At 38.5% G+C, this 24,258-nt stretch overlaps 1 protein-coding gene across 8 annotated transcripts in view; it reads left to right on the top strand.

The window, feature by feature from the left end:
* NISCH (nischarin) overlaps window positions 1-16,402 on the top strand; it is a 41,112-nt gene extending 24,710 nt beyond the window's left edge. For 2 of the 8 annotated variants that reach the window (XR_011557967.1, XM_070738629.1), the window contains exons 14-21: window positions 888-1,006; window positions 1,837-1,886; window positions 2,240-3,553; window positions 4,268-4,442; window positions 6,340-6,493; window positions 7,079-7,207; window positions 9,617-9,778; window positions 14,963-16,402. Coding sequence is in view for 4 of the 8 variants with exons in the window: in XM_070738629.1 (XP_070594730.1) it covers window positions 888-1,006; window positions 1,837-1,886; window positions 2,240-3,553; window positions 4,268-4,442; window positions 6,340-6,493; window positions 7,079-7,207; window positions 9,617-9,778; window positions 14,963-15,591 (2,732 nt within the window). In the remaining 4 variants the exon portion in view is untranslated. Of the gene's footprint in view, window positions 1-887; window positions 1,007-1,836; window positions 1,887-2,239; window positions 3,554-4,267; window positions 4,443-6,339; window positions 6,494-7,078; window positions 7,208-8,422; window positions 8,556-9,616; window positions 9,779-14,962 lie in introns of those variants that run through there. The other 6 variants (XR_011557965.1, XR_011557968.1, XM_070738628.1 and 3 more) reach the window with 6 other exon arrangements.
* Window positions 16,403-24,258: the final 7,856 nt, after the last annotated feature.

The following is a 24,258-nucleotide window of genomic DNA, read 5'->3' as shown; positions in this document are numbered from 1 at the left end:
ATGCCAGCATCCTGTCTAGATGAAGCCTAAAATAGTGGGGACCAGCCTGTGATCCACAGGATCTTAAAGTCTCTTTTTTAAAAACATAATTTATCTAGGGGGGGAAATGCAAAGGCCCCCCCCCCATCAATCTCAGAGCTGGAATAATGAATTAATAATGAAATGCAATAAGCCTGTTTTTTAAAAATTGAGATACTGCCCCACCATCCTGGACAATCGTTATAGTTTTGAAAGTTACACTTTCTCTAGCACAATCTTCCCTCTTTTCTCATCATTTATGCAAGTTCTTGTAGGAGTATTTTGACAGTCTTTTATGCATGCTGCAAAGTGTACACGCTTCTGCCATGAACAGTTTCTACATTCCTTTTTCTCCAGTCAACTCAGTGATGGGAATGGGAAGTCAAGAGCAGAAAATTAGATGCTTCCCTCATTTGATAATGTATTACAGGACATTCTACAAATGACTGAGGATGGAGTAATATATGCTTCCACACTTCACTTATTCCAAATTAAATGAAAGACTTTCAAATATAAGTTGCTTATATTGTTTCTGAGGAAGGTGTAAATTTATATACACAGATTGATTATATGTATTGTTGTACAAATAAATAAAGCAGCTTGGGTAGAGAAAAGATGCCAAAAATTTGTTTAAATAGATTTATTACAGGGTAAATTAAGTTGGAATGTTAACTCTGCCATAAAGTGCATATTATCTGTTAGAATTTTCTGTAGTCTTTACCACTGGAACAACTTAAAATATAGGAAGAATCAAAAAGTACATTTATAAATAAAATATTCTTGTTCTGTGAAATAGAATATAGTTTGGTATGGTTTCTGTGTATGAATGTTTGTGTACTTGTTTAACATTAACTATTTCTGTTTTGTAGAAATAACACACAGGAAATCAGCCCTAGCCAGCAGTTTCTCATCAAGTAGTTTGACTCCTAAAAGCCATACAGTTACCCAAAGATGCCCTGAAACACCAGACCCATGTAGTGCAAGTCAGGTAATGGCATGCTCCTTTGAAAAATACTTTATACCTTTAAAGATGGGTTTAAGTTTCTTGAATTGATTTTCCTTGGTCTCGTCAAAAAAAAGCATGAATGAAAGCATTCTGTAATGTAACTTCTGGGTATAGGAGATAGCATAGATTTTCTATATATTGAATTTGTGACCATTTTGTATCATGGTTAAAAAATACAGTTAGTTTTCTGAGACCACAATTGGGATGGCAACTCAGCTGTGGCGCAACTATGCTCATAATAATTATTCATAAATGTATGTGCTGCCTGATTGCCATCAATTCAAAGAAACATAGAAACATAGAAGTCTGACGGCAGAAAAAGACCTCATGGTCCATCTAGTCTGCCCTTATACTATTTTCTGTATTTTATCTTAGGATGGATATATGTTTATCCCAGGCATGTTTAAATTCAGTTACTGTGGATTTATCTACCACATCTGCTGGAAGTTTGTTCCAAGGATCTACTACTCTTTCAGTAAAATAATATTTTCTCATGTTGCTTTTGATCTTTCCCCCAACTAACTTCAGATTGTGTCCCCTTGTTCTTGTGTTCACTTTCCTATTAAAAACACTTCCCTCCTGGACCTTATTTAACCCTTTAATATATTTAAATGTTTCGATCATGTCCCCCCTTTTCCTTCTGTCCTCCAGCATGGCTGATAATTATTAAAGCATTTAAAGTAAAGAACAGTAAAAGAAATATATACATAAAACACAAGACAGAAGAATAACGATGCCTAAAAAAATAAACCCAGAAGGGATCAGAAATATCAGTTATCTTCTCTTCCTCCCTCCCCTTCTTTTCTTTGAAGGTATCTGCTCCAGATTTGGACTTTTCTGATAAAAGCACACATCGCATGTGGTGAGAGTGCAGTTTCAGTTTGATATTCTCTTCTATCTGATGAACTCTGACATAATATAAAATGCCTTTCCCGCTTGATTCTTTGAAGAATTAAAAAAAAAACAATAGTCAAACTTCATGGAATAGCTGACTGAGGCATAGCTGTCCTCCTTGCTTTCCTCTTTTTTACATTAATATAGAAGCCTGGGCAAATCCATAAGGTTTCTGGGTGAATGAGCTTTATGCTTGCAGTTACGTTAGATCTCTGCCATGTGATTCAGTTATTGAGAAACAAAACTTGATTTTGAAACATTTTATTTAAATTAGGTTACTATAGTTTCCTCCTTTCTTTCTGTCTTTCTTTCTTTTTAAAGCTTGGGATATCCAGAAGAAGGACTCGATTCCTTGCCTGACTCCCTTAATACTGTTACTCTGCCTTTCACTTGTATGTCATACGCTACCACAAATCAGGACTTTGTGCAACATCTCTCTACCTTGATTGCAGAGGCTGTGGGAAATGTGCCCTTCTTTTCAGTGGAAACTGAGAACGTGGGAGATCTTTTGAGTGATTCTGGAGTTACAGAAACTGAAGATGGCTACTTTGAAATGGGACTTCATGAAGGCTATCAGATCTCTAAAGTGGTTCCCACCTCAAGTGGTGTGCAAACAACCCAAGCAAAACAGGATAATATAATCAAAATCCTCTGGAGTTTTTGCATTCAGGTTCATAAAGGACTCAGGCAGTTTGCTTCCTGTTTTGTTTTGGCCAATAATGTGATAGCTATATTTGAAATTGTTCAAGATTCCAAAGGAAATTGCCAACATATACTTTCTGCCTTGAAAGTTGTACTTTGCTTTCCATACTCTGACCTCAGTGAATTTGGTTTTTTAATACCAGAAATATGTTTGATGCTCAACATAAACAATGGAGATACCTGCTTGTTTGTTATGTCAGACACTCAGAATCTGCAAGATTTCTATTCCTGTTTACACCAGTTTCACGCTCAGCACCATAAGCCTGCTTTAACAGGTTCTGTACTGTATTGTGGCAAAGCTAGTTTGCAAGAGTTTGTCTACCAGCTGATGGGATTTTATCATATTTCATCTGAAAACACAGAGATAAAAGGATGTTTCCCAGTTTATCTCTTCTGTCATCATAAAGCTGATGGTCAAAAGGAACTATGTCTGCCAGAACTGGGCAATGATGGTAAAACCTGTTCTAAGCATTGTGGTTGCTCTCCATTTTACTCTGCAATTCATAAATCAGCTGGAGAGAGCCATTGTGTACTGCATCCTTGTTGGATATTTCTTACACCTCACCATCTTCACATAGTTAAAGTTGATTTCAATGTACTGCCAGGTAAATTCATGGACTCAGAGAATGCCAGGAACGTTTTCAAACTCAACAGAATTCCACTGGCTTCTGTTCTTTTGCATCCCATGTGTTATTCATTTCAGCAGGAAGGTTCATTTTCAGACGGATATGTCTTGGAATTGATTATTGGCTACAGATTTGTAACAGCAATATTTGTCCTACCTCATGAGAAATTCCATTTTCTAAGAATCTATAGTTTTCTGAGGACCCTTTTGCAAGACATCAAGACTATAATTATTTTCAAAGATGCCAATCATGTAAAATCAGTCAGAAATTCTTTGACGGACTGTTTAGGGCATGGTCCAACTACAAGGTAAGTATATGCATTTTTAAATTAACTTTTCAAAATCTGAAAGTGAGTCAGATGTAGTGGTTAAAGGTACGGGTTGGAAACCACAAAACTTTGCGAATTTTAATTCTGCCTTATTTTTCAAAGCCAATTGAGTGGCTTTGGGCCATTCATTTTTTTTTCAGCCCTAGGCAAAATACTTGCAAAAAATATCAAGAAAACTACAGGGACTTCTCCAGGCTTTTGCTAGGAGTTAAACCTGACTTGAAGGTATCAGTATTCAAAACATAAAGGAATAATGAGAGTTTTCAGTTATTTGAGTCAAAATAGTAGGTAGGATATATAACTTGGACATGATTCTTGTCACTTATATTAAGTTGTCAGATAGAGTGGTACTTCTGCTTAAGAACTTAATTCGTTCCGTGACCAGGTTATTAAGTCGAAACGTTCTTGAATAGAAGCAATTTTTCCCATAGGAATCAATGTAAAAGCAAATAATGTGTGCAAACACATTAGGAAAGAAATAAAAACTCAGAATTTGGGTGGGAGGAGGAGGACAGTTGCTGCTGAAGGAAGAAGGTGAGGTGAGGGGAATCAAAAAAATCAAAAACTTTAAGGCTTAAAAAAGGGGGGGGATTCTGATGGGGTGAGGAGGAGCACAAGTAATGAGATTGAATGTTTATAATGCACCTTGTTTTATTTTTCCCTCCTGATATTGTACACTAATCTGTTTTCCAGCTTTTGCAGGCCTCATTTGCCATTCTCATCTTTGTACCCATCTGAATTTCTGATGCAAAGAATTACTGATGAGAATCAGATACCTATGCACCTTTCAGTCTCTCCAGCTCTTCAATATGTTGCTGGGCTAAAAGAAAAATACATTGTGGAATTTTTCCATAACAGCATTGCTGAGGTATTAGTACACAAAAATAAGAGGTTCCAGGAGAGAAGAAGCTATGCTAGTCCTTTTTAATATCATTCAAAGAACAGCAAATTGGGCCTCCTGAAGAATTGCACATTTACTGAGGGGTTAATGGTTATAGGGGGAATGAGTTCAAGATATATACAGTGTTCCCTCGCTTTTCGCAGGGGATGCGTTCCGAGACCGCCCTCGAAAGTCGAGTTTCCGCGAAGTAGAAATGTGGAAGTAAATACACTATTTTTTAAACCCCTAAATTGCAATTTTCCATTCCCTTAGCAACCATTCAGATTATTACTCACCATGTTTATTTATTAAAGTTTATTTAAAAAAATATTTATTAAAGGCAGACGAAAGTTTGGCAATGACATATGACGTCATCGGGTGGGAAAAACCGTGGTATGGGGGGGGGGGAAACCCAAAGTATTTTTTAATTAATATTTTTGAAAAACCGTGGTATAGACTTTCCGCGATGTTCGAACCCGCGAAAATCGAGGGAACACTGTACTGTATTTTTCGCTCCATGAGACACACCTGACCATAAGATGCACCTAGTTTAAAGGAGGAAAACAAGACAAAAAAAAATCAGGATTATCCTGAGTTGGACCACATATATGTGTCCTCTCATGTGCCATCTCTGCCTATTGACTCCTGTACTGTGAAAGAGACAGGCGGGCAGTGACAAAGACAGAAGAGACAAAGTTCAGCACTATAAAAGGACCCCACTGCCGCAGCATAGACACATAGACATTTCCACCCACTTTTGGGGAGGAAAAGTGTGTCTTAGGGAGCAAAAAATACGGTATATATTTTTCTTTTCAACTCATCATAGCATTTGTTAGGATGGTACAGATGAGAATATAGCGTTCACATTGCTAATATTGCCACTTTAAAACTGCATGTTGAAGAATCACTACAAACATTTCACAAAACTCAGATATTATATAGATAACTTTAAGCAAGATAAAGGGGAAGGAAGACGAGATAACTATTTTCATAGTGGAATTTACACTTGCAAATACCCTGATATGCAAAGCAATAATTGATTTATGTATTGTATTTATATGCCACTCACTCCAAAACGGAGTGAATAAAAAGTGATAAAAATACAACAATAAAATCAACAATGCAATAAAAACAATAATATCATAAAAACCATACATACTAGTCAATCCTAATTCTAGGCCTGCTGGCAAAGCCAGGTCTTAATGGCTTTCCGGAAGACTGGGAGGGTGAAGATAGTGCAGATCTCTGGGGGCAGTTGATTCCACAGGGTTGGAGCCGCCACAGAAAAGGCTCTTTTCTGAGGTCCTGCCAACCGACATTGTTTGGCAGATGGGACCTAGATAAGGCCGACTCTGTGGGCCCTTACTGGCAGCAGCGAGGTATGAGAGAGGAGGCAGTCCCATAAATAGTCTGGCCCTGAGCCATTTAGGGCTTTAAAGGTAATAACCAACACCTTGAATTGCGTTCAGATACTGACTGGCAGCCAATGCAGTTCACGTAAAGTTGGGGTAATATGAGCATACCTTGATACACCTGTTATTGTCTGCGCCGCTGCATTTTATGATAGGGTTTTATTATGCTTCTTTTAATATTAGATTTGTTCCGCTGTAACATTGTTTTTTATTATTGTTGTGAGCCACCGTGAGTCTTCGGAGAGGGCGGCATACAAATCTAATAAATTATTATTATTATTATTATTATTATTATTATTATTATTATTATTATTATTTTGCACCAGCTGAAGTCTCCGAACGCTTTTCAAGGGTAGTCCCATGTAGAGCGCATTGTTCTATCCTAAGAAACGTATCCTTTTCTTAGTCAAGTCTAAGAAAATACATCAAAATTATACTTAAATAAAAGATTAACTGCGTTGTCAATATTATAGGTCGAAAATGAAGAACTAAGACATCTCATATGGTCATCTGTTCTGTTTTATAAAGCTCCGGATATGGAAGTTACAGCTTGTATACTACTGTCAACTAAAGCTATTTACTTCTTGTTGGATGATTCTGTGACGCATTCTAATGATCATCATTTAGGTATGGTAGAACAGGCTGATATCTGCTTTTCAAAACTACACCTGACATGCAGATTTCATGTAATTTCAAGCTCTTGCTTTGTTCTTATGGTATTCCATTATTTTTAAGGCAAAGGTTTGAGGAAGCCTCATAGGTGGTGCCCTGTTTACGAGTGACAGGCATCCCTTATATAGCTGTAACAGAACTGTGAGGAAGTGTTTTCAAGGAAAACTTATTAGAAGGGAAAAGTTTTTTTTAATTCTGATTATCCATTAAATTTTCTTTTAAAACTTTCCACAATATTTTTCTTTGGTAACCAAGAAAGTAGGGGGTGGTAACAGTGCTGTTACAAGGCAGAATTATATGGGTATGGAGCAGACTTATATTATCGGTGTCAGTGTACCCATCTGGTACTGGTTTGCGTTATCTTCATGATTCAGGTTTAAAAACGTATTTGTTAGAGTAATACATAGCTGCATCTTCAATAATGGCTTATTTCAGATAAAGATGCCAGATGCAATTATGAACATTAATTTTCCTGATATCTGAAACTAATTATTTTTAAGGCAGTTAGGTATTGACTACTATACATTTATCATCCGCTAGATTTTTGGGGCACTGAGGTCTTGGACTATGAATTCAGCTCTTTCCATCTCACTCCTTGCTTAGTTCTAAAATTAAATGATCTGCATTCAGTGAACATTGGACTTTTTGATCAGTATTTTCGACTCACTGGTAAGTTGCCTTGAGATACAGTATCTTTCCTTCTTCATTCCTGCATTTTGTTACCATGAAAACTGTTGATTAGAGGTGAATCCATTCATCATTCCTAGTGCAAGGCACAATTTATAGTGGTTCTTTGTGAGCATTTGAAATAATATGTCATTAGCAAAATTCCTTTCTATGAGTTGTATAAGGAATGCTTTACCTGATGTTCTTCTCCCTACCATGTTTCCCCAAAAATAATACATGTCCTGATATTAAGCCCAACAGGGCTTTTCAGGGCACACATTGAAATAAGCTCCCCTCCCTCAAAATAAGCTCCCTTCTCCAACTACGTTCACGCATCTCCTGCCCCATCTGCCACCTGGAAATTATGCCTGACCATTTTACCAGAGTCTGGCAACCCACCACTTCTCTTTCTCAGCTGGTCTTTGCAGAGAAACTCTTTGAAATGTAAAGAAAAAACGTCTTGCAGGTGCAAGCAATTAACAACTTATTATACTCGTGAGATGTTTTTCTTTACATTACAAAGAGTTTCCCTGTAAAGACTGGCCGAGAAAAAGAAGTGGTGAAGCTGCCAGATGCTGGTAAGAAGTTCGGGCCACGAAACACGCATCTTTCCAGCATCTGGCTTCTCTCCTCCACTACTGACTCTAGTCTTTGCAGGAAAAATCCAACGTAAAGAAAAACTTCTGAATGAGCTGTTGCCCCCCCATCCCCTGGGCAGAAAATAACAAGAATAATGAGCATTCTCACAGTGCCTCTTGTCTCTCTTCTTCTCCCGAGTGGCAGACATGTGTCCAGAGATCAACAGGCCAGATTCGGTGAGCCAGACAAACCGCTGTCACTCGGGAGAAGAAGAGAGACAAGAGGCACTGCGAGAGAGCCCATTATTCTTGTTATTTTCCTCGCTTGGGGTGGACGTGCAACAGCTTGTCCAAGTCTTCTATAGATAATGTGGCAAGTCATTAATTTATCATCAACTTCTGCACCAGCTTGACAGCAGGTGGCAAAAAGAAATAATTGCTAGTCCTGTATATAGACAATAATGCCAGTCACGATATTATTAAATTAAAATGAATTAAATTTATTAAACATAGAAAATCTTATCTTGAGGCTGAAATCCTTAGCTTTTCCAGCTTCTTATAGATTACAATAATTTATCAGAGGCTTAGGAAAAGTCTTAACTCTTGTACCCAACTTCTTGCTTCTCTCCTTCCTCCAAAGTACTCCCTGCAGTTTCCGACAGCTTTTCCTCTTCAATTTGATGAACTGAATTTGGTGAGATTTTCCTTTTGCTGCATATTAATCACCTTGTTGGCATAAAGATATAGATTTGGTCAAAGATGGGCCACACTTACCTTTTCCTACCAGATCAGTCCTGGAGGCTGACGTGTACAAGTGGATCAGAATGGCGATCCCAAGTGTACCAGGGGCTGCCCAATACTGGATTTAGTGAATTTGAGATGATGCACAATGAGAGTAACTGAACTCTTGTCAAGGGAATCCCATTCACGATAGGATAGGATAGGATAGGATTTTATTGGCCAAGTGTGTTTGGATACACAAGAAATTATTCTTGGTGCATATGCTCTCATATGTACATAAAAGAAAAGATGCATTCTTCAGGAATCATGAGTACAACACTTAATGACAGTCATAGGTTACAAATGAGCAATCAGTTCACATTAGGAAACAGTCAATATAAATCGTAAGGATACAATAATATATACTTGTAACAAGTGTACATAAACTAGACAAACTGGGACAAGCTAGGATAAGATCAAACTAAATTAAAAAATGCTAGAAAATTCTTGGAAGCTGGGCATTTGGACACATCAGCCATCAACATTGCAAGTCAATAACCAACTTTTACATACCTTTCAAAAGTAATATAACAGATCAGAATACCTCATTGTTAACAATCAACACCCAAGTAAATGGGGATTGACACCAGGATTAACACCAGACAAACAAGCAAGCAAGCAGTATAGAACAATCGACAGTAAACAATGGCCTCATCAAGGAATTAGCAAGGCGACAATAAAATCCCATCAACATTGACACAGTCAACTTACAGTGCCACTCCTTTCTAGCCCAAAGGTGTACCTATTCTGGTGATGAAACTCCAGCTCAGAGAGTGCCAAGGACTCTACGGTTGAACCCTGAACTCCGATTTTCTCTTCTATTGATAAATTATACAAACTGGACATTTCCAAAGCAATATTTTATTGAACAGTATGTGCCAAATTGAATGAAGAAATGATAATATCTGGAAATTGGTATAATTGTTTCACTTAATATTTTAAATTAAGTAGTATATGAAATTTATATTAAAGTTCCACAGTATGAATGTGTTTAAAAGCTACTCTAATTTTGTGATAGTATTAGGAAAAAATCATAATTTTGTGCGCTTTTCAGGGCACTCGGCAGAGCATATATTAACTTGCCTAACCAGAGACAGTTATAGTACTCACACCTTTATCCAACACCTCATGGCAGTGCTCTCACTCCTTGCAAGGACACCATCACCAGAACCAGTGGATAAGGACTTCTATTCTGAATTTGGGAAGAAAAATACAGGTAAAGTGATTTAGAAATATTTTAGTAGGCTAAATGTATATACTTCCTAGCAAATCATTTGATTTGCTAGGATTTTATCTTTTAGAAACATAGAAGTCTGACGGCAGAAAAAGACCTCCTGGTCCATCTAGTCTGCCCTTATACTATTTTCTGTATTTTATCTTAGGATGGATATATGTTTATCCCAGGCATCTTTAAATTCAGTTACTGTGGATTTATCTACCACGTCTGCTGGAAGTTTGTTCCAAGGATCTACTACTCTTTCAGTAAAATAATATTTTCTCATGTTGCTTTTGATCTTTCCCCCAACTAACTTCAGATTGTGTCCCCTTGTTCTTGTGTTCACTTTCCTATTAAAAACACTTCCCTCCTGGACCTTATTTAACCCTTTAATATATTTAAATGTTTCGATCATGTCCCCCCTTTTCCTTCTGTCCTCCAGACTATACAGATTGAGTTCATTAAGTCTTTTGATAGCAAATCATCAAGAATGGCATTTTGCATTTGGAATGATACATATTTTTTCTTCCTATCATTTTCCTGCAAGTTTGCTTTTTTAAAATCCCGATATGAATTGAGCGAGCAGCTTGTCACTTGAGCTGACGTTGTGCGCTGAGATGGAGTGACTGGGCCAAAGTCACCCAGTCAGCTTTATGCCTAAGGTGGAACTAGAATTCACATTATTCTGGTTTCTAACATGTTACCTCAACTACTAGACAAAACTGATTCTCATTTGCAGTTACATATATATTAGTATGTTTTGCTAAAACTAAAGTAGGCAAGTCCATTTGAAATAAGGATATAGCATCTTGAATGTGCAGCTTAGAGAATGACAATTGGGTTGCCTGAGTGAACAGAACAGAATAACGAGAAAAGAGGAAAAAAGGAAGAGAGAGGAAAGGAAGGAAATTAAGGATATACTAATTGTTCAATTTGTTACTGGATTGGTAGGTACTTGGTAGCCTGTTAATACAAGAAAAGAAGTTAATGTAAATGGGAGTCTCCTATTCTCTGGGGAAGACATTTATTATTCCACATACTTTTTCATGCTTGTCTATTGCTTTTTTCCAGGCACTGTGTTTGAAGGCAAAAAAACCAAAACAATTACTGGATAACTCCTCAGTAAAAATGAAAGGCCATAGAACTGATAAACTGGTTATCAAAATCTTTGTCACACCCACATACCAGCAGGGTGACAAAGAGTTTTCCATTTCCATGTAATTCATTTTCAATTTGTTCTTATTCATGCAAGCTTTGAGAACTTTAAAAATTAAACTGATGGATGTATTCCGACTTTGGAAATCCAGTATCAGTTATGAACACATTCAGGCCTTGAAAATATATTCATTGTTATCCACAGCAAGCTGAGCTACTTATTCTCATGGGATAATCTGCACACGTCTTCATAAATAATATGATCAAAAATCAGCTGTGATTCATATACATTGTAGAGTCAGTGAACCCCTCATGGCTCTCAGTGTAGAAGTGCACATGTTACTTGGACACTTTTCTTTTGCGTAGTTTTAAATTAGTAGTTAAAAACAGCAGTCAGAATGTTACATTACATTCTGAGAGAGCATTCCGTATGACCTGTGCACACCATGCATTTGGTGATTGAGGCACCCCTGAGATTTAAATTGGATTTAAGCAACATTTCTAGTTAGTCTTTAAAAGAATCAGATGTGCTGATCTTCTTAGGTCTGGTCTAAAGAGTTAAAATAGGAAAGGAGGATAGAATCATTTACTGTATATACTCGAGTATAAGCCGAGTTTTTCAGCCCCAAAAATGGGCTGAAAAACCCGACCTCGGCTTATACTCGGGTCACCACAAGAGGGCGCCGGATCACCACAAGAGGGCGCACCGCGGGAGCCTGTCAGACATTGCTGGCTTGGGCAGGTGTGGGAAAGGGCAAAGTGCGGCGGCAAAGGGCGCTCCAACCGAAGCGGCTGTGGCAAGAGTGGGGCAGTTGCCTCCTCCCCAGCTCTAGCAAAGATGCCAGCCCTTTGCCTTTGCTCTTAGAGCTGGAGCTTCTGTCTTCTTGCAGGTGCCTTCCCTTCCCTGGCTCCAGCAAAGGCGCCAGCCAACTGCTCCGATGGCGTGCGAGAGGGGGAAAAGGCGATGGTGAGGTCGGGGGGTGGATTCCTGCTTCACGAGTCGTCCCCCCACCTTGCCGGCTTCCCCTCTCCTTTTTCCCCTCGCACGCCATCGGGGCAGTCGTGGGGAAGAAGAGAGAGAGGGTGCCTGCATGCGCCCTTTCTCTCTCTCCCCCCCTCCTTGCCGGCTTCCCCTCGCCTTTTTCCCCTCGCACGCAGCTGCCCTACCCTTCCCACAGCCGCGTCACTTGGAGCCCCCTTTTACATCCCTCTTGGAGCTCCTGTCGGCATCTTGCAGCTGCCTTCCCTTCTCCGGGTCCAGCAAAGTTGCCAGCCAATGCTCCGACGGCGTGCGAGAGGGGAAAAGACGATGCGAAGCTGGTGAGGTCAGGGGGGGGACTCATGAAGCAGGAATCCCCCCCCCCGACTTCCCATCGTCTTTTCCCCTCTCGCACGCCGTCGGAGCAGTTGGCTGGCAACTTTGCTGGACCCGGGGAAGGGAAGGCAGCTGCAAGATGCCGACAGGAGCTCCAAGAGGGATGTAAAAGGGGACTCCGAGTGACGCGGCTGTGGGAAGGGTAGGGCAGCTGCCTTCCCCGGGTCCAGCAAAGTTGCCAGCCAACTGCTCCGACGGCGTGCGAGAGGGGAAAAGACAATGGGAAGTCGGGGGGGGGGATTCCTGCTTCATGAGTCCCCCCCCCTGACCTCACCAGCTTCGCATCGTCTGTTCCTCTCTCGCACGCCGTCGGAGCAGTTGGCTGGCAACTTTGCCCTACCCTTCCCACAGCCGCGTCACTCGGAGCCCCCTTTTACATCCCTCTTGGAGCTCCTGTCGGCATCTTGCAGCTGCCTTCCCTTCCCCGGGTCCAGCAAAGTTGCCAGCTTGTACAATTACTGCACTAATTCCCTGATTAGATTTTGAGGAAAGTTCTCTCTCTGCTTTTTTTCAAAGTCTCCTTTGTATAGAACTTTGATAAAGTTCCCCCCTCCCTCCCCCCTCTCTCTCAAGAGACACAGAGAGCGAGACAGAGAGAGAGAGAGAGAAGGAAGAAGGGTAGAAGAAAAAGAAAAAGGAATTGAGTACTTTTTAAGGGCTTTGTTGGATTCATTCTGTAGATTTGTTATGGTACAAGCAATATACAATCGTACTAATTTTAGCCTGCCAGTAGATTATAAAAATAAGATACATTATGCTGCTTTCTTCTACCCCATAGAGATTCATGAATACTTAAGATGTTTAGCATTTCTGTACTCACTTAGCATTAAGTTTTAGTGTTAAAATAATATTAATATTTACCTCTTGGATTTAAATCTATTGTTATTTCTGTGTGGATTTACCTCAGAATAAGTCTCAGTTTTTTGGGAACTTGCTGATAGATATGCTTAAAACTGCAGTCCATCTGTGCAGTTGCCTGTAAGTAAGTCCTATTGAAATCTGTAAGGCTTAACTCAGAATAAAGAGTTGATTTAATATGCAATCCTGTACATAAATTTACTCAGTAATTAACTTGGCTGCATGGCTTGGGGTAGTTTGGTAGAATGTTATGCAATTTTTATGTCTCTGAAAATCTTTTATTCTTAGATGGGAAAAAGAATTTTGTGAAATTATTGTGCAATTTGAATTTGAAAAAATATTGTTTTGTTCTTCTCTCTACTTTATCATTGGATTATAGAGAGAAAAATTAAGTCTCTAAAATCCTGTTTTGAGGGATTTTGACTCATAGGTTTTAGCTTGGTTGCTGATTGAACTACTTTTTTTACTTTTTAATTTATTTAATTTTATTTAATTTATTGTAAATATCAGATTGCTTTTATTTACCCACTTTGAAATAAATATTGTTTACCCTCTTTAAAATAAATATTCTAAAACATTTAATCTACTGATGTCTCATTTAATGTAATTTTATTGGTTTCCATTTTTATAAGTTACCAGTAACCACTGCATTTTCTAACCTTGGCTTATACTCGGGTCAATAAGTTTTCCCAGTTTTTGTGCCAAAAAATGGTGCCTCGGCTTATACTCGAGTATATACGGTAGTTATTGGATGCCCACGCTACTCCTCTCCCTCACGTTTTGAAAGGATACTTCCTTCACATGCAAAATTAACAAGATTGTAACATCTGTCCTAGCTCTTTAACACAATATTATTGTATTTTGTCATTTCTTCAGTATTTGTGCCATTCTTTTTAGTCCTAAACTGCATCTGAATGATTGTATTCCCATAATGTCTGTATTATATAATTCTTCAGAAAAGTAGACTAGCCCTAAGAAAAAGGTAAAATTGTAAATAGAAAGTATAGCATTTTGGAGCACCAGTCACAAATAAAATGGTGTGGACAAAGGCATATTATTAATGTGACCAATTAAAACAGTGATAGTAATCAAAAATATGGCAATTTAATTGCATTAAAGTTGAGCACAAATCAGTGTGGTATGGGTATTGGTAGGTCTGAAATGGTATGACTTTGCTTTGCGTGTCTACTCAGCTACAAAAGCTCACTGCATAGCTTTGTACCAATTGCTATCTCTCAGCCATAATGTATCTTACCCTTCAGTCCTTCCGAAAGACTGTGAAGACCTGGTTTTGCCGACAAGCCTGGGGTCTGTGAATATAACATCTTATCATATCTGATCTGCAATTGATTATGTATGTGGGTTTGATTGGATACTTCATTAGGATTTATTATGGGTTTTACTGTTCCTTTACTAATATTTGACTTTGTTTACTATATGTACTATTTACTGTAGTAAGCCGCCCTGAGTCCCATTGGGATTAGGTGGCATAGAAGTCAAATTAATTAAATTAAATTAAAATGATGCACATCTGTTATTGATGTCTTATGATATATAGAAGTCTGAAATGAAAAGGAAATAGTTCACCTCGTGGGTACATGTAGCACAGGTGAATTTTCTGATTCATAACTCAGTTTCTTTGGGTGTGATATGGTATCTGCCTTTTTCATACTTTATAGTGTATTTTTTATCATTTCAAATTTTAATTTGAGAACATTTTTTTCCAAGAAAAAAAGTGCTCTGAATTCGTTCTAAATCTAATTATTCAAAATATATTACATTCTTTATTGTTTCAGGAAAAATGGAAAACTATGAACTGATTCACTCAAGCAGAGTGAGATTCATATATCCCAATGAAGAAGAAATTGGGGACCTTGCTTTTTTGGTTGCTGAGAAGATGAACAGTGTCATGACATCCCCATCCCTGAATCTACTCCTGTATGTGTTGGCATTTCAGGTCAATATTACAGAGGGGAATGCTCAGGCCTACAGTTCCCTCCAGCCTAAAACATTGATCCTAACCAGCTCAGATTTGTTTCTTTTCAACGAGGACTACATCAGCTACCCACGGCCTGAGTTTGCAAAGGAACCGCCAAAGAGGGACAAGTATCAGCTTGCAGATGGAAGAAGAATCCGTGACTTGGACCGGGTGCTCATGGGCTACCAGGCCTATCCTCAGGCACTCACATTTGTTTTTGATGACATTCAGAATCATGATCTCATGCAGAACCTGACCTTGGATCACTTTGGCAATGTCTTCAGTTTCCCTAAAGAACAGGCTGGACAAGAGGGTAATGTCAGCCAAGAGGTGCTCTGGTGTGTCTTTATCCCAAGTCCTGATAGCCGTGAAAAACTGATCTCACTACTTGCTAGGCAGTGGGAGATACTGTGTGGAAGAGAGTTGCCTTTGGAGCTCACCGGATAATCTTGTTGGGTTTAAATATTTCAGCTCATCAGGTCTACCAGACATGAATTAAAGCACAGTACTGACTGAATTAACCCTGGATCAGCATTGTCTTTACTGCAACGTCACATTACATTGGAATCCCCCCCCCCCCGTGCTTTGCCATTGGTATTTCTTGTGCAGTGAGGGGGGGTGTTACTACACAACTCAAGCTGCTAAATTATTGTCCTGGGATTTTCTAAACTCTTGTTTTTATATAGCAAGTAATATGTTTCAGATTCCTATTAAGCATTCTAAGCAACTGTATGGAAAAAAAGGAGTCAGCTTTCATATTTCCATCTAGGGCTGTTAATGTTTCCACTGTGTTTTTTGTACAATGCTATTCTATACAAATATATATATATATATATACAGTATATATATTCGGGAAAACACTATATATAGTATATATTGATACCATTATATATATAATGGTATCAAATGTTATGTGTGCTACATTAAGGTGCAATCTTCTTTGTACAAGATGTACATTGCTTATACTGCTAATAATTATTTAATGATATTTCTTATTATTTTTACATTTTGTCTTTTTATGATGTATCAATTTTTTTAATTGTCGGCTAATTGTGAACATGATAGAATTCACCTAATTGAATGTTGATTTTACACGTGATTTAAATTTTGACGAGATCAAACAAAGTTACTGGCTTGATATCAACACTGCAGACAGAATGGTCAGGAATGGTAATAATTATTTGATGCCAACAAATACATGTTGCGAGGAGCACCTTGTTTCTGTTACCAAATAATAATAAACTGAATTTTGAGACAACTTGCCATGGTTCCAAATAACATCTAAGTTTAAATCAGAGTCCGAGGCAAAAGTTTCCTCCAAGTTCCAATTTATTCCTAGAGCCATGTTGGTTCATCTGTTGGAAGCCTGAATCTGATTTCCCAGGGTTTCTCCTTCCAGTTTAAAGTTCATTCCCCCATTCCACACCCGCAAGTTCTTCACCTGGGCCACTCATCTACTACCAGTGGGTCCATATACTCCCATCTCCTTCTGGGCAGGGGCTAGACAAAAATGACCTTGAAACTCTAAAAGGAATTTATTATGACTATCTCTATCTCCTCATCCAACCGTCCCCATCCCTCCCCTGCCCCCCCCAAATTCCCACAGCAATAAACATTCCAAAAGTATATAGCATAATGTGGCAGGTCAAAGTCTCCCAAGCAAATCTGGCTTCGGCTTGACACAACTATTGTTTACTCAAATTTTTAGGATATAATCAGATTCTTTGTAATTTGACTGCAGTGCAGGTCAGAAGGTGATGAAATAAATGAAAAGACAAAAAAGACTATGAAAGAATTGATACAAATCCTGTGCAAAATATTCCAGAATACATTTGTATAAAAGAACACTTGTCGTCTTCTCTTCCTTCTATCCCATTAACTTGCAAATAGCTTGGTTTTCATCCATTAGCTTTAATTCATACTTAGTGAACTACATCTCAAGAAAAAAGCTTTCTTGTAAAGTAGTACTTGCTGGAAAAGATGGGGCTATTACAATCGGGTTTTATTTCTAGGCTTTCAGTAGGTGGCTGTTGTCTCCCGTGGACCAGGTGAAGCCTCTGTTCTGAACTGAAATTGAGAGATTTCAGAATAAGAAGCGGAAAGGTAAGAGAAGGATATAAATGGCTTAGAATTGTAGTTGATTTAAATAGTTCAGTGCCCTCGGGATCAAAATTCGGAATATAAGTTGGAACCATTATTAAGAACAACTGCAAAAGAACTCTTTTAAACTTTGTTAGGCTGCAGCTACCTACCGGTAGACCTCGATTTACAACAGTTCATTTAGTGACTGTCCAGAGTTACAACAGCACTGAAAAAAGTGACTTACAACCATTTTTCACAACAAACTTCCCAGCCGTTCTCATGATTGTGATCAAAATTCAGATACTTGGCAATTAGTTTGTGATTATGACCATTGCTGTGAGTCACCTTTTGCCACCTTCTGACAAGCAATGTCAGTGGGGAAGTATGATTCACATAACAACTGGGCTTTTCTAATTTACTAATTTACCAACTTAACAACTGAGGCAAGAAAGGTCGTAAAATGGGGCAAAATTCACTTGACAAATGTGTCACTTAACAAAAATTTTGGGCTCAATTAGTCATAGGTTGAGGACCAGCTGTACTTAAGAGTATAGTGAAGTTTACTTTCATTATGCTAAATGGGGGCACATGTATCTCTAACTGAGGCCAATACATTTGTCAGAAGTAAATATGCTGCTGCAGATCAATTGATTTTGTGCAAAAAATCCTCATTCTGAATATTTAGGAATTGAAATTTAAATAAATGTTTCATCTCTAGAGGAGCGAGACTGGCTTCTGATTCAGAACATCCTTTTTATCTAAGAGCCAAATAAGCATTTTCATCCAGTAGTCTGGCACATGAGAAAGATTATCCACCAAGCTAGAAAAAAGAATAATTTCCAATTCAGAGGCTTTATAAATTCCAGCAGAGGAGTCAAAAATAGTCGCTGCTTTATTGTATTTTTCATTTTAGATTTTTCCCTTAATTATGCAACAGAAAAAGCAAACTAGAACAAAGAAACGCATAAGGGCTTTTCATACATGTTGGCATATGTAAATTTTTTACCAGAACCTTCAGTAAAAGATTACCCGATTTCATTACAATCATCCATACATAATGGACTGACAAGCAGAATGAAAATGTAATGCCTCCACCTCCATATCCTTAGCTTAAATATTTGCCTTTAAGAAATGAAACAGGAAAATAATTCTTAAACCGAGCTCTTTTGTTATTTGGGTAATTTATTTAATATTTATTTATTTTGTGATATTTATATGCTGCCCAACGCTGGGCGGCTCACAATAATCACAACAAATGAAAACAATATAAAATACAACAGCAATAAAAACAACGAATAGCATTAAAATACATAAATAGCCCAGAAAACCATGCATGCACTCAATCATTCCTAGTCCCAGGCCTGCCGGAAAAGCCAGGTTTTAATAAGAAAAGACTAGCTGTCTTTGAGTCTGAAAATGGTCAGAATTCAAGTACGAATAATTGTAGTTGTAAATATTGCCAGTAGGTGGCAATGTATAATTATTCTTTACATAAAAAATAGTAACTCATCTTCCAGTATTGCATCCAAAGTAAAAGTCTTAACATCTATTGTGTCTTTTATCAATTCGAAGGTTTGGAATACCTCATAATATCAATCTGGCACAAGAAAGAGGAATCCAAATGAAAATTTCCAGAACACTGCCACAATTTTCAAATTGGTAGAACAGTGAAAGAAGATGTATTTATTATATTTTGAACCCCAAACAGTCTGATTAATTAAAGGTGCTATATGTGAGTATTCCTTAAGTGTCCTCGGAGAGGGGCGCCATACAAATCCAATAAATAAATAAATTGAATTGAATGCATAATAGTATAACTGAAGATTAGGGTAGCTAAACGTCTCTTCAAATGACTAACGTATTTTTTTCAGCAATAGTTTGAAATTTAAAAAGGACATGTAGATTTGCCTTGTACAGGTAGTTCTTGACTGACAACAGTTTGCTTAGTAACCAAAGTTACAGTGGCACTGACAAAAGTAACAGGTTCTTCATACTTTTGACCACTACAGTCACATGATCAAAATTCAGAGGTTTGCCAGATGACTCATATTTATGACGGTTGACGTGTCCCAAGGTCATGTCATCACCTTTTGCAACTTTCTGACAAGCAAAGGCAATGGAGATACCAGATTAATTTAGAAACCGTATTATCTGCAGTGATATTCACTTAACTGTCGTAAGAAAGGTTGTAAAATGGGGCAAAACTCACTTAAGCAATAGAAATTTCTCACTGAAATAGAAACAGAACAGAATAACAAACTTGGAAGTGACCTTGGAGGTCTTCTAGTCCAATCCCCTGCTTAGGCAGGAAACCCTACACCACTTCAGACAAGTATTTTAAAAATGTATAGTGTTGGTGCATTCACAACTTCCGGAAGCAAGTTGTTCCACTGATTAATTGTTCTGTCAGAAAATTTCTCCTTAGTTCTTGGCTGCTTCTCTCCTTGATGTGGCCTTACGAAGGCCTTATAAAGTGGCATTAACATTTCACGTGATCTTGATTCTATCTCTCTGTTTATGCAGCCTAGAACTGTGTTGGCTTTTTTGGCAGCTACTGCACACTGCTGGCTCATATTTAAATGGTGGTCTACTAGGACTCCAAGATCCCTCTCACAGTTACTACTTTTGAGTGAGGTGCCACATATGCTGTACCTGTGCATTTTGTTTTTCTTGCCTAAATGTAAAACCTTCCTTTTTTCACCATTGACTTTCATTTTGTTAGCATAGCGCCCAATGTTCTTTCTGCATCTTAAGGCTATCTTCCAGAGTGTTGGCTATTTCTGCAGGCTTGGTGTCATCTGAAAAGTGTTGGCTGTTCCTGCAAGCTTGGTGTCATCTGAAAATTTGATGAGTTCACCATGGGTGTTATTCAAAAATTTTAGCAACCAGTTCTCTGCCCGTTTTCTGGGTGGGCATTGCCATGTTGGGCATGGCCTACTCTGCCTCCTGCACCATGGCGGCTGGGGGTGTTTTTGCTTTCCCCATGCTTTGGCGGCTTTCTTCGAGGCTCCAGGAGAGCGAAAATTGCCTTCCCTGGATTCTGGAAGCCCTCTGGAGGCTAGAAAAAGTCAATTTCTGAACTTCCGGAGGCCCATTTTTCCCCAAGGTCCAGATGATTTTCTCAAATCTCCAGGAGGACTAAAACAGCTTACCCCAGCTCTGGAGACTGGAAACAAGCCCTTTTCCAGACTTTTGGACCTTTCAGGAGGGCTGTTTTCCACCCTTGCAGAGCCTCCATGCAGGCCTTGCACTTACCTGGCATCCAAAATGGGCCATGTGGAGACTCCTGGGAGCGGAGGGCTTGGGCAGGGCCAGCCAATCTTTGTAACTACCGGTTTGGTGAACCTAATGTAAAATTAGCATCCGGTTCATCCAAACTGGCCCAAATCAGCTGAATCCCACCCCTGTATCTATCCGCTTCTCCAAATAATTGATGAAGAAGTTGAAGAATACGGAGCCTAAAGCAGAACTTGGAGTACCTCACTGCATACCTCTCTATATAAATGCAGTTCTGTTGGGGACTACATGTTGAGTGCAGTTGGTCAGCCAGTTATGAATCTATTTTTTCTATTTCTATTTTTTCTATTTTATCTAGTAGTAGGTTATGGACTATTTTATCAAATGCCTTACTAAATGGTATTGACAGAATTCCTCTGATCCACTAATTTTGTCACTGTTAAAAAATACAATAAGATTAGTCAGGCATGATCTGTTTTTGACAAGCCCATGTAAAGTTATAACTTTATTTGCTTCTAGTTGTTTTCTGATTTATTGCTTGATTATCTTTTCCAGAATCTTCCCTGGTAGTAGCTCAGGCTGATAGGCTCGTTGCTTCCTGTATCTATTTATTTTTTTTGCCTTTTTTGAAAATGGGAACTACATCAGCTCTTTTCCAGTCCTCTTGCAGTTTCCTGGCTCTTCAGGATCTTTGAAAGATATACAGTAGTTCAGTGATTCTGAGATCTCATCTGCCAGTTCCTTCAGAACCTTGGGGTGTAATCTATCCTGATGATTTGAACTCGTCTAGGATAGGCAAGTGCTCACTTACCAAGAGCAAGAGAAATTTGGGGCTTAATTGTTGTCATAAGGACTATTTTTACTGATTTAAAAAAAATATTTTCCCAATATGAATATGGGAGATTATATCCATTCTGAGAGTTTTTACCTCCCCAAGGATAAGACCTCAAGGATAGGCTCTCTTCTATTATCTTCCCTCTGTATATATTAATGATATTTAATATATTTATTTGAAAAATATCTCACAGAATAAGGACACATAAATAGTTAATAAATTCATTATTTATATAAAAATGTAATTTGGGTGCTTATAGATATTTGCCTATTGGCTTCAAACATTAATTAAAAGTATCCTACTATTCATCCAAACTTGTTAATCAAATACATCTGAGTAGGACACTGAGAAATAAACAGTAATTATTAGCATATTATACCAATGTATTGTATAGTCTCATGTATTGTATAGTCCAATGAAATTTGCCAAAGAGCCCTTCACAGATATTAGGATCTTATCTAATAACACAAGCACATGGTAATACATCAAAGCAGACACTGGGCATCCTAATTGAATATTTTTAAAAAGTAACTAGTTGCTGTTTTAAAGAAAACAAAAATCATGAACCTTGGCAACTTAAATTTATCAGATTTAATTTAAGAATTAAATTAACCAGGGCCCTCACCTTTAAAAATGCTTACACATTAAAGTTGAGCCTTTATTTTATTTTTTAAAACCAAACAAGTATTCCAAACTCAGATTTCAAAAGAGAAGGAGATATAGGTTCAAGGAGGAGCAGTCAGTGGTAAGTCCTCCATTAATGCTGCTAAGCAAGCTGTGGGAACATTGTCATCAGAAGTCAAACTCAGTTCAAAGATGTCTCTACTTGGTACAAGATCATCTCAAGAAAATCTTTACTTACCTCAACCTCCTAGATAACTAAGCTATGAGCCCTACTTGGCTTAGTACCAGATTACTTACGGGGCCGTCTTTTGCCTCACACATCCTAACGACTGATCAGATACCACAGAGTCAACCTCTTCTGAGTCCTATCAGCCAAGCAATGTCAACTGGCGGAGCTATGGGGGAGGGCCTTCTCTGTGGTGGCTGTAGCACTCTGGAACCAGCTTCCCTGGAGACACACTGCCCCCACTCTCCTGGCCTTCCGAAACGCCCTAAAGCACAGCTTTGCCGGCAGGGCTGGAAGATCATTGAACAACACTGTTCCAGCCTCCTAATGAATGAATGATGGTTGAATGCTTTTATTGTGGAGCCTTTTACTTTGTATCCATTTTATTGTTATTCACTCCCCTGAGTCCTCGCAGAGAAGGATGGCATATAATGTGAACAAATAAATAAAATAAATTAAGTATGGTTGAAACCAAGACTTACGAAGAGAGATTGCGGGAACTGGGCATGGATAGCCTAGAGAAAAGGAGGGGCAGAGGGGACAAGATAGCTGTATACAGGTATATGAGGGGTTGCCACAGAGAGGAGGGGGCCACTCTATTCTCCAGAGCACCAGAGAGCCGGACGAGGAACAATGGCTGGAAGCTGACCAAGGAGAGATTCAACCTAGAAGTAAGGAAGAACTTCCTGATGGTCAGAGTGATCAACCAGTGGAACAACCTACCTGCGGAGGTTGTGAACTCCCCAACTCTGGACACTTTCAAGAGGAGATTGGACTGCCATTTGGCTGGGGTGCTTTAGGATTCCTGCTCAGGCAGGAGGTTAAACTTGATGACCTGCATGGTCCCTTTCAACTCTAACAACAAACAAACAAATAAATAAATAAATAAATAAATAAGGGGTAAAATACAGTGAATATAGGAGTACATTACAAGTGACTGCATTTTATAATACCCATTTTCTAAGTGTTATTACACTTACATCAACAGTAAATTGAAAAGATCAGTGCTTCCCTAACATAAAAATATAGAAGAGCAGCTGATTTGGAAAAGATTACTATGAAATTACATGTTCTCAGTTTTTTTTTAAAAAAAACCTGACTTATTTTGCTATCATAAACAAATCAGAGATATGCTGACCCCAGAAAGAATCACAAGCTGAGAAAGTCACATGGTTTTCAGTAAATCATTCCATAATCTGCTGTATGAAGAAGTTTGTTTTTTTTGTTTTGGGTTTTCTTTGCGTTTTGGGTTTCTTCTCCTTCCACTTCTAATGCAACAGACCTGGCAAATAGGCTCATACGTTCCGCTAGAGCAGTGGTTCTCAAACTTGGCAACTTAAAGACTTATGGACTCCCAAATCCCAGAATTCTCCAGCCAGCATAGCATAGCTATATATAGCATAGCATAGCTGGCTGGAGAATTCTGGGAGTTGAAGTCCATAAGTCTTAAAGTTGCCAAGTTTGGGAACCACTGTGCAGCTAGAGTCTAGTGAAACAGACCATGCAAAAGGCATTCATGTTATCTGTTTATCCTTCCTTACAGCAAAATGTATAATGCTATTTTTGTAATGCTATTGTAATTGAATAAAATTAAATTTAAAATTATAGCAGGATTGTTATTTCATTTGTTTTTAACTGTGTGTGTGTGTGTGTGTATCATATGGGTCTGTTGATAGCCTCCTAGACTCAGTGGCATCTAAGCTTGAATTAAAAAATAAATAAAAAAGATAAATAAACAATTCAAATTGGCAATTAAAAACTTGAAGAATATTCTCATAGATCTCTTAAATGAATTTTATTTCTGCTGTGTAGTTGTGCAAAGATTCCTGTCCTCCTGGACACATTTATTGATATGTGCAGTATTGGGCAGCCACTTACCACACTACCCAGATGGTCCTCGGTGGCTGACACGTGCGCATGCACTCCTGACACATACACGTCGCCCCATGTGAGATTTGGCTTCTGTGCATGCGCAGAAGCAAAACCCAGCAAAAATTGGTGAAATCTCGTGAGCACAAGCAAGATTTTGGCTATTTCACCAGTATTTTTGCTTTCGTGCATGCACGGAAGCAAACAGTGGGCAATTTTCATCCAGAATCTGTCCGTCGTG

The sequence above is a fragment of the Erythrolamprus reginae genome, chromosome 2 (genome assembly GCF_031021105.1).
Source record: "Erythrolamprus reginae isolate rEryReg1 chromosome 2, rEryReg1.hap1, whole genome shotgun sequence".
In the NCBI taxonomy this organism is placed as follows: Eukaryota; Metazoa; Chordata; class Lepidosauria; order Squamata; family Dipsadidae; genus Erythrolamprus; species Erythrolamprus reginae.
Note: the sequence above shows the minus strand (reverse complement) of the source record. Positions and strands in the feature narration are given on the sequence as shown.